This window comes from Enhydra lutris, unplaced genomic scaffold (assembly GCF_002288905.1).
Source record: "Enhydra lutris kenyoni isolate GAN:26980312 unplaced genomic scaffold, ASM228890v2 scaffoldscaffold5, whole genome shotgun sequence".
NCBI classification, from domain to species: Eukaryota; Metazoa; Chordata; class Mammalia; order Carnivora; family Mustelidae; genus Enhydra; species Enhydra lutris.
Window position 1 is genome coordinate 7,049,683 of NW_019154089.1, and position 11,275 is coordinate 7,060,957.

Here is an 11,275-nt window from a genome sequence, read left to right on the forward strand (position 1 = left end):
CCCAGGGTGTCTCCAGGTTGTCCTAATTCCCAAGCTAGCTCCTGAACCTGACTTTAGCCTTGGAGGCTCAGTCCGACGTACTGATGTGTGGGCAAGCTGACTGAGCTTTTGACAGAGTCTTTCTACCAAGAGCATCGTTTGAAAAATGGCAAGTGTCCAGGTAGGCATGTGTTCCATTAGTGCATTTCTAACATAAGAAAACTAACACGAACTTGACAATAATTCGAGAAATTTAATTTCTCTTGCTGTGAAGCACCAGAATCCTGCATGAGAGGCTGCTGATGGTTTTATGAGTGTCTCATCGAGTTCAAGTCAGTGTGAGAAATAGCGCCGGAGATTAAGGAAAAGCTGTAATAGGAACTAAAACCCAGTTCTCTCGAGACTGAAATGTTAATGGCCACATGCTTTTCGGGAAGGGTGTTAATCTGTGTCTGGTGGGTGCATTGATCCCCTGAGACCTCCTCTTCCCTGCAGGCTCCCAGGAGCAGGGAGAGCATGGGTGCAAGGAGGAAGCTGAGGTCTGGCGTTGGCAACACCAGTGTCTGGAAAGCAAAGGTGTTTTACTGCTCTAGGCAGAAGGGCCAAGAGAACGAGGCAGGGGTCTCCTGGGAGACTGCTGTCAGCCAGACTTGGCCTACAGCCCACTTGCTGTGTGCCAGGCACTGTGCTAGGCACCAAAGACCCACACACAAACACGCAGTCTAGGGAGAACACTAGTCTCTGTCTTGGGCTAGCCCAGCCTGGCTGATGTGGACAATAGTTTCAATGTGACCTGTGCCTATTGGCCCCAGGGGAAACAAGGGGACGCCCACGGATATCAGAAGGCCTGGCTTATAGGGAGACAGATGTCCCAAGCTGTGAGGAGCCCCCAGCTCCCTTGCTCTCCTCTGATCTCATACCAGGCAGCCCCTCCAGTGCCAGTTCTTACAGCTGGGTCCTCTTCTCTCTGTGGCATCTCTGCCCGGCTGTGGCAGAGAAGCTCCTGCTGGGCCCCTGGGCCGCACCACCCAGCCCTCCCTCCCTGCCCCACGTGCTGTGGGCACGGGGCAGACCTTGTTGCATGGTCCCCAGCAAGACTCGACAACTCTCCCAAGGCAGCCCTCAGGGCCACAGATGGTGGGACACCATGGGAGCCACAGAGCCACAGCCAGCAGCAGAAGGCCTCGGTGGTCCTGGGGGTCTTCCCCCTCACAGCAGTCCTGGCCCCACAGAGCAGAGTACAGGTATCAGTAGATCTGAGTCTCCTGCTGGGCACTTGTGCCTGGGGAAGGAGTGGGAAATTCCTGCCAGGGCCGTCCCCACACACTGCAGGCTGCCTGGCCCTCCTCTCATGCCCAGCCCAGGGTGAGGAGTCCCCCATGCTAGGCCACGGCCCCACCACCAACCCAAGCTCCCAAGAGAAGGGCAGCCAGGGGGATGGGCCGCAGGAGCTGAAATCAGCTTTCACCTCTGCCGGTTCTCGCTTCCTTCGCAGTATGGCTCCACTTCCCTTCCCCTCATCCCCGTGCCCCACGGCAGGCCTTCCAGGTGTGACTGGGAAGGAGCAAAGGGAAGAGAAGGACCTCTCTGAGTCTCTGTAGCAGTCGTAGGGTTTCAATCCACCCAACACACCCTTTCTGTCGGGACATGTATCCCCACCTCCACTCACCTGGCACGGGGCCCTGTGGTGGCCACAAGTCCCAGGCCGCCAGTGTGGGTCAGTCCTGTGACAGCACAGCACTCTGTCCCCCGGCCCCAGGGATGGCTTCGTGGTAGGACACAGGAGGTATGTGTGAAGGTCACAGTTCTGTCCTATGCTTGTTTCCTGGATTCTCAGGGAAGATCGGGTTCCCTTCTCTGGGGTCCCATGCACAGGGATAGTGTGAGCAAGGGACCATCTTGCAGCCCAGTAGAGCATGCCTTGTGGAGTCCCCCAGACGTCTACAACCTCCTCCACCCTCCTTAGATTTCCTGGTTATGAGAACTTAGACCACCCTCCTTTTTTTAGACCACCCTTAAGGGGGTCCAGTATTTCTGCGTTTCTGTTGCTTAAGCCTGAAAAGGTCCTGTCAAATTCAGCAGGACAGTGTCTTTCGATCTTCAACAGATATCTAAGTGTCCCCTTATGTTCAAACTTCAAGATTCCAGACACCCTCCCTGAGGTCATCTCGAGGGGCTGAGCGAGTGAGAGTCTGAGGATAGACGAATAGGAAGGGGGTTGGTAGGTGCCACAGGAAGTACTGCAGGAGGTCGGGTAGTGGGGGGGTGGGCAGTGGGGACTGTTCTGCATTCTGCGGGTGACAGGAGCTGTGTGTGGCTTTTGTGCAGGGCTCTAACATCCCTGGTGCTCACAGGAACGGGAGCAGTCTGGGGGTAAGCACACAGGAGGCTGTTGGTGTCTGGGGTGGAGAGCAAGGATTCTGGGGGTATCCTGAGGGAAGCCCCTGTGGGCTTGGCCGCTGCTGCTGCTGCCAGTTGAGGCATCACGGGTGCCACTGTGGGCAAGCGGGCAAAGAGCAGAGGCAGGTGGCCCTGGGTGGCGAGGAAAGGGGCACCCAGTCAGCACCTGGCAGGACTGAAGAGGGTCTGCAGGATTGTCCACTTAGAAACACATCCTTAGAGTTCCGGAGCCCAAAGCAAGGTCGGTCCCCAGAGCCGTCCTCACGCGATCTCTCATTTTACTGGTGTCCAAACCAAGGCCAAGCGGCAGGAAGGGACCTGCCAAAGGCCACTTGGTACGTCGCCAGCAGAGCCAGGCCTGGATGGAGGTCAGATGTCCAGGGCCACAGTCCAGAGTCTGCCCCGCTCGCTCCAGCCCCAGCCCATGATGCCATCTCATTTTTCACTCCAGGAAGTGACCATGGGAGGCCACTTAGCAGGGAAGGAGGGCCCGCCTGGGGAAGGTGTGCTGAACAGTAAATAACTGGGAGTAAGGGCAGAAGGAGAGCTTTGGTTGCCGTAAATCTCTTCAGAATTTTTAAACCAGTCAGGGAATATTGACATGCATTAAATCCAATAAAACATTCATTTAATTAAACTTTAAGTGATCCAAATATTTGCTGTTTGGTTAATATCTGTGTAGCTGACAGGAGCAGAATTATGATGGTTCTGTCAGTATTCATGCGTTCTAATTTTGCATGAGACTTTCCTACGTGCAAAGTGCACATCTTCAGACATACAAATAAGCGCGGCAGCCCTGAGGAAGCAGGCTGGAACCTGCCGTCCCAGCAGCCCTCCCACCTGTCATTTTGCTTCTTTGTTTGGTTGTAGCCTTGTGCTAAACTGTTTGAAATACATGAACTTGGGGTTCCATGGAGGACCCTACATTGCACATAGGTCTTACATTCCAAATGAGACCCCAGCCAACCAGAATACCTCACCTTCCCATCCGTGCCCCCCACCCCCGCACCCTCCGCTTCAATCTACCCAGACACGCCCCTACCATCTTTTAAGGCAGTGGTGGTCAGGGCTCAGGGTACCCTGAGGTGCTTGCTAAAACCAGGATGCCCACCCTGCCACCAGAGTCTTACCAGCCTGAGGTAGAAGGGCAGGAATCTGCATTTCCATCAATTGCCCCCAAGATGGGAGATGTGATGTCCGTGGTGAGGGACCACACCTTGAGAACAGGAGCTCTGTAGCCTAGGGATGTCCTGCCTCCCCCAGGGGCTGCTGCCTGAGGGCTCAGTGGCTCTTTTCCCTTGTCCCTGGACTAGAGTTCCAACAGGCAGAGAAAATGTCCTTTCCTTTCGTGACCCGCCAGACTTCTTCACAAGCCCTGCCCACTGGCACTGGGAGGACAAAGTGCGTGAATATTCAGTCCATTGTAAAGCTTAATGGGAGCAGGTCATTCTAACAAGCCTGCATTAAGTAATGCTCTACCTAAGAAAAACACTTCATGCCTCCAGTTCCCACCCGGCATCTCCAGCTGCTCCCCAAACTGGCTTCTGAGTGTGGATAAAACACCAGCGGTCCCCTGCCACCTGCGGTCCACACCACAGACTCCCAGTTACCCTGTCTTGGGTCCTCTCGGTGGAGGTCCTCCCAGGTTCTGCTCTTGATCTGGGCTGCCTCAGCATCTGATGCCCCCCACAGCTTGGCCTCCAGCAGTCCCCACCGGCACTACCACCAGGGAGGGTCCAGGGGTGTTCCCTTAGGGCCTCGGTCCTCAGGCACACAGGTACATAGCACCTCACGGATCTGCCAGTGTGTGGCCAGGAAACTCGGGACTGCTCCACGCCACTCAGGAGCCAGGGGCCTCTGGCTGTGTGCCAGGCCTCATGGGCTCACCCCAGGCGGGAAGGTGGAGGAGGAATTAACTCCCTCCTAGAGCCCCTCTCGCTTCCCCTCACCTCCATGCCATCAGGCACACGCTTCTCACCTGTTCCCTCATCCCCCACAATGCCCTGGGAAGGGCAGGGGAAGAGTCCGATAAGGAAGGCGTATCCCCTCTACACTCGGGGACAGCTCTGAGTCCTAAGGGCCAGCAGAGCACAGAAGAAGCCAGATCCACATAGCTTGTCATCCTTTTCCCTCCCTCTATCCCCTGTGAGTCTTCAAAGCCTGGGGTTCGCAATGGAGGGTGCGTGCCTTCGCTCTCCCGCCCTGACCAATACGCCTCATGACTCAGAGGTGGGAGGGCAGCAAGCAGGCCATGATTTAAGAGGGAACCTGAAATGCATCACTTTAATGTTTGTAAAATATTATGCTGGGTGCATCGGCATCAATCACTTGGCGCTTATCTTTCCCCTGCGGCTCCTTCACGGGGAGTCACATTTTTCCTGTGCGTGAGTGTCCCCTCTCCATGGGTCTGTTGGCTCCTTTCCTTCCTTATTTCCATTTTCTCCATTTTTCATCCATCCATCCAACAAGCACTGATTAAGCACCTAGTGTATATCTTGTTCATCTTCATGTGCCTGGGACCGGGCCGCTGACTGACAGTGGTGGGGTAAGAGCTTTGCCGCTCAGCATCTGACCTGACTACACGTGCTGCCACTTCACCGGCTCTGCAGGGCATCCCACCTGCCAGCGTTTGCATTCCAGCCCCTCCCCCACCCACCACCTTCTCCTCCCCACATGTGCTGACAAGAGGGTGTGAGCACAGACATGCTGCCTGGTCACAGTTCACAGGGCTCCCGCCGAGTCCAGGAGGTCAGTTTCTAGCTCTGTGTCTTGCCCCACGCCTGGCAGGGCCCCCAAGTCCCAAAAGAGCAGTGAGAGTGAGGAGGACTCCCGGCATTTTTGCCAGCATCCCAGATAAGCACAGACCCTCAGAGCCAGCCAGCCAGCCTCCCTCAGCTACTACCACCGCAGGCTGATGCCCCAAGTGCTCTCAGTTGTAGATGTGGGGGAGGAGTAGGGAGGAGGCAGTCCCGTAACCGTCACTGAGCTAGTGACTCTCCCTCTAAGCCTGATGGCACGTCGGTATATGAACAGCCTGAGTCCAATTAATTTTCTCGTAAATCCCAAAAATTTCTAAAAGCCTGTGATTGCAAGCAAATATTTTAGACGCTTCCCATTTGCCTAAAGAATGATCAGTCTTAATGCCAGTCAGCAAGTATAAAATGGCAAGGATTAATAATTTGTACAGCCTGAAGCACCCTTCAAAAAAATTAAAGGCTACAGTGCATGGTTGCTGAACGGAAATCCAAATCCAAGTTCAAAGAATCCTCAGACAGAAACAAACCTTCAAAGGTCAGCCAGTTCATTCCCCAAGCTTCAGACAGTGCAACCTTTAAATTGCCCCCAGATGGATGAGAAAGTTGTCAGCTCAGCCAGCAGACCTTGACTGCACTCAGCAAGGCCCAGACTTCATGAGGCCCAGGAGCACAGAGTGGGGCATCCGCCGTACATCTGGCCCCCCACCGGTCCCTGTGTGATGGCCCACCTTCTGGGCTCCACTCATAAATCCATAGCGCAGATGGTTTCCCTACACTCGCTATGGGTCCTGACTTCTCCAACTCATAGAGATCTTTGAACATTTCCCGTAAGTTGTGGCCTGTCCCCCAGGAGGGAGTGTCCATCAGTGCATTTAGACAGCACGCCATAATAGTTTGTAGAGAGCCTGAAAGCCCTAGGACGCCTGCCCTGCCGGGAACCCCCGTGGTTGTTTGCTTGTGAGTGGGGACTCCCGATGCTGGTGTGCACCTGAAGATTTTCTCCTTTCCCCCTGCAGAGGTGGTTCAGCTCAGCCTCGCACCCGAGGAGAGGGTCAGCGTGGCCACAGTGACTGTGGGGCTGAGTACCGTGCTGACCTGCGCTATCCGTGGAGAGCTGCGGCCCCCCATCGTCTGGAAGCGCAACGGGCTTGCCCTCAACTTCATGGCCTTGGAAGACATCAATGTAAGTCGCTGGGCTCTGACCCTGCATGCAGACCTGCCCCAGTGGAGTAACTGCGAATCTGCCCTGGTGGTGGCAGAGTGAGAGGGTTTCATTTGAACGTCCCACGTTTGATGCCTTTCAAGCCTGTCATCTGAGAGCTGGAAGTACCAGAAAATCCAAGTCCCACCACATGCAGAGAATAGCCTGGATGTTAGCTGCACGCCCGCCAGCCAGACCCACAGTAGGGAAGGGCACGCTGCCCAGGCAGGCGGGGCGGGCCGGGTGGGAGGTCTCTGTGCAGGCTGCAGCAGCGAAAGCCAAACAGTGGACATGGGAGTGGAAGGTGAGGGGCTCCGACTGCATGATGGAGCCCACCGTGAAGGAGGCCCACAAGCACACAGCAAACATGGCCGGACGGGAGGCAGTGGAGCGGGGAGGCCGTCTGGCTGGAAGAACCAAGGGAAACTGCAGAGCCCACACCTGGGGAGGATGGAGACGAGGGGTGAGAAGGAACATGGTTTCCCGTGGAGGGCAGGGGTGAACTGCCCAGCATTGGCGAGAGGGCAGGCTCCAGGTGAGGAGGTGGAAGGAAAGTCCAGAGTGGCCTGCCCTGGTGGCCTTGTCGGCTGGATGTGGGAACGTGTATTTGACATGAGTGGAAGAGAGAGCAGCTGAGTACCCACAACCTGACATGACCAGCAGAAATACTTCTGTACTGGGAGGGCCCGGGCAGCCTGGGCTGGGCTCCCAGTGTCACCCCAAAACCCAGCCTCATGACTTTGAGCAACATCTTAGACTACTCTTAGTAGGTATCAGAAAGGGAATGTGAGCAGTCCCTCCCTTTCATGGGGCTTGAAAAATAAAGGGAATCATTCAGGGATATGTGTGGGCCAGATTGAAGTTCATTGAGAAGACAGAGTGACATCACCGATGCAGGGCCCTGCCAGGACAGCTGATAGGTCTTAGCCACAGTAGGGGGCATCTCAATTTCAGGCAGAAGAGGGGGGCATTCCTGGTCTTCTTGGCTTAGTCAAGCAAGCTGGCACAAAATGGGATGCTTGGCTCTGAGAAGGAAGACCTGTGGGATGCTTGGTCAGTTCCATGAACATCTCTAAGGTGGTGAGGAAGGAACTAGGGCCGCAGGAGCCAGTCTGGGCTGTGTGACCCCATGAGTTCAACAAGCACACAGGGCCAGGGTGCTCCCCCAAAAGAAACCAGTTTGGACTGCTGAGATGGAACACCATTACATCCATCACAGCATCCCCAAAATGGAGTGAGCCATCACAGGAAGCAGTGAGCTCCCCATTCCTAGAGGAATGCAAGCTCAAGCAGGACCATGGTCAGCAATGCTACTAGCCACAGGAGGGCAAACTAAATCCTATGACCTTGAAGATTCCTCCCAACTGCAAGATTGCTTTGTGGGGAGAAATCCCAGTACAAAATTCTGTAGAAACCACCAAGTTGGGACTCTACTACTCATTTGCTGCACCCTGGAGATCATGGGGTGAGCAGATGGGGAGAGGCAGACCACCGTGGGGATTCTGTCTTGGGCACAGCTGGGCAAGGAGTCTCCCTCTCCCTGTCACATGGGGCAGGAGTATTTCCTTGCCGTTTCCCCACAGTGCTGAGCACAGCCTGAATCCCACCCGTCTCCGAATGTCAGTGCCAGCACAACCCTGGTGGGGGGTGGATGGACAGAAGCTGAGTGGGCAGAGTCCTTTGTCTTCTGAGCCTGAGGTGCCCAGGGCTTGTCTGGGATCTTAGCAAGGAGAGGTAGTGTTCTGTTTGCCATGATTAGAGTCGGCGGAGGTGTTGGGGTGCACAGACTTGTTTGTGCAAGAGCTCTCGGGGTGGAGCGTCAGCTTTAAACTGTTTTTGGCCAGTGGTGATTAATTCAAAACTAGGACAGATCTGCCCGTGTCTGTCTGAACTTCCATGTGCATTACTTGATGCTCTATTTAAAGGCACCAGAAATAAAGGCGGAGGCAGAACTCTTAATGCACTTGCCATCGGTTAATTAAATTACTTTGAGTGTTTTTCCCCTCCCTCGAACATGCCTCCAGCATCAACTCAATTGCATTTCCACTTTTCACAGTGAGGTTAGCAATTTGGGTTAATTGTGGGTGCAACTGGAGATTAATGGCCTCTTATTACCTCCCTGGAAACACTTGCTGTTCATGGTCAAGTCAGCAGCCTGCAAACAGGCAGGGCCTTGTACTGCCCAGAAACCCCTACGTGGGGGCACAGGGCAGCACCAGCCCCCCAGGGATGCTCACCAGAAGCCTGCAGGTGTGGGACACACACACACACACACACACACACACACACACACACACACACAGGCCTCCCTCTGCAGTACAGCCTGCCGGAGCACAGCACAAGCTCTGAAGACAAAAGGACCTGGGTTGAAGCCTCAGCTCTACCACTTCCTAGTTGAGTGAATTTGGAAAGAGTACTTGACTTCTCGAAGGCTTGGGGTCCTCCTCTGTGACATAGACCTAAATAATAACTCCTGCCTCAGAGGGTCAGAGTGAGGACTGAGTGAGAAGACACATGGGATCGTCTTAGCATACAGTGTTCCAGGCGAACTATTATCCCTCTCTTCATCATTATTACTATTACTTATATTACTATCATCATTATTATTACTACTGCTGCTGCTGCCAAACAGCATTCCCGGCCCCTTGCAGCCTAAGTTCCCAACAGGCAGCCAGCAGCAGCCCCGGGAGGCTCCCCAGGCAGGGAGATGTGACCCTGAGGTGTCCACATCAGCCTCGGACACATGGACCAGCCGCCTCCAGCAAGCCCAGAGCAGCCCTGCGGAAGGCATTGAATTTCTGTGAGTCTGTGGGGGAACGGGGAGGATAATATCCTCCTTCCACAGGCATTTTCAGGCTGAATGTCTGTGTGAATCACGTAGCCCGTGCCCGGCACACAGCAGGTGTTCTTACATGGCATTCCCGCTCTGGGGACAGTGACAACAGCGGCCCTAGAATGAAATCAGCCAAGAGATGAGGAGGGCATGGGGAGTCGGGGAGCATGGTGGGGAGTGGAGGGGGGCAGCCCCAGTGGAATGAAGATGGAGGATTGATGAGTTCTAGAGCCCCTTGCCGCCCCTGCCCACTGCAGCACCAGACGGAACAGCACCGCCCGCTGTTAATTAGCGCCAGGCACGGAACGACGCACCTACAAACCCCCAAGGCAGGCAGATGAGAGAGCACTGCGAGCACTGTGGGCCTCCTTTCTTTGTCATTTGTACGAGACATCTTGATTGGCAACAAAATATTAATCACTTTTTCACTACTCTCTTAATGAGAAGCTTTCATGGGCAACAAAATATTAATTTGTCTTGTCTTATCTGTTAAGAATTCTGTTAATGAATTCAGTCACAGAGCCATTACAGAATGCCATCCTAATGACACATGTAATTAAACTTTTCTGACTTGCAAACATCAAGGATGCCTCGAGCTTCAGAATCATATTTGATCAGAAAGTAAATGGACCCCTCTAGCCCGGAGCCAAGTGAGAAGGAGCCTCTCGGATTCCCCACTCGCTGTCAGGAGCGCTCCTGAGTCACCCCATATGTGCGTGGCTGTCCAGATGGTGTACAAGAGGAGTCATCCCCTGCATTCGCCAGGGCCGGGGACTCGCAGGCCCTGAGCCAGAGTGTGGAGCAAAGACACTCTCCCCAGCCCCGAGGGGGACCACGTATCCACAAGCACAGAATTACAACACAGTACTACCTGTTGTCTATTAGAAGAGGTGAGGCAGAAGAAGGAGCAGTTCTGGCTTCAGGGCACAGGGATAAGCAAGAGGGAGGTATAGAGTGGCAGGATGGGGCCAGAACCTGACAGGTATTGATTATTAACCTAAAGGATCTTGGCCACTCCCTGTGGGCAGTGGGAGCCTTAGTTTTTTTTGTTTTTGTTTATTAACATATAATGTATTATTTGTTTCAGGGGTACAGGTCTCTGAATCATCAGTCTTACACAATTCACGGCACTCACCATAGCACATACCTTCCCCAGGGTCCATCACCCAGCCACCCTCTCCTTCTCCAACCCCTCCACTCCAGCAACCCTCAGTTTGTTTCCTGAGATTAAGAGTCTCTTATGGTTTGTCTCCCTCTCTGGTTTCATCTTGTTTCCTTCTTCCCTCCCTTTTCCTATGATCCACTGTCTTGTTTCTCAAATTCCTCATATCAGTGAGATCATATGATCATTGTCTTTCTCTGATTGACTTATTTCGCTTAGCATAATACCCTCTAGGTCCATCCACTGTCCATGTCATCCACTGTAAGATTTCAGGGGTATTTATGGCTACATAGTATTCCATTGTATATATATACCACCTCTTTAGCCATTCATTTGTTCTTTCTAGGTTCTTTCCATAGTTTGGCTATTGTGGACATTGCTGCTATAAACATTCGGGTGCACGTTCCCCTTCGGATCACTACATTTGTATCTTTAGGGTAAATACCCGGTAGTGTGATTCCTGGGTCCTAGGGTAGCTCTATTTTCAACATTTTGAGGAACCTCCATGCTGTTTTGCAGAGTGGCTGCACTAGCTTGCATTCCCACCAACAGTGTAGGAGAGTTTCCCTTTCTCCGCATCCTCGCCAACATCTGTCATTTCCTGACTTGTTAATTTTAGCCATTCTGACTGGCGTGAGGTGGTATCTCATTGTGGTTTTGCTTTGTATTTCCCTGATGCCGAGTGATGTGGAGCACTTTCTCCTGTGTCTGTTGGCCATCTGGATGTCTTCTTTGCAGAAATGTCTTCCTGTCCTCTGCCCATTTCTTGATTGGATTATTTGTTCTTTGGGTGTTGAGTTTGATAAGTTCTTTATAGATTTTAGATACTAGCCCTTTATCTGATATGTTATTTGTGAATATCTTCTCCCATTCTGTCAGTTGTCTTTTGGTTTTGTTGACTGTTTCCTTTGCTGTGCAAAAGCTTTTGATCTTGATGAAGTCCC

At 53.3% G+C, this 11,275-nt stretch overlaps 1 protein-coding gene across 1 annotated transcript in view; it reads left to right on the top strand.

The window, feature by feature from the left end:
- LOC111141174 (follistatin like 4) overlaps nucleotides 1–11,275 on the top strand; it is a 401,642-nt gene that overhangs the window by 325,428 nt on the left and 64,939 nt on the right. Inside the window, exon 6 of the mRNA XM_022493544.1 lies at nucleotides 6,152–6,318. Within this exon, the coding sequence (XP_022349252.1) occupies nucleotides 6,152–6,318 (167 nt within the window). The remainder of the gene's footprint in view (nucleotides 1–6,151; nucleotides 6,319–11,275) is intronic.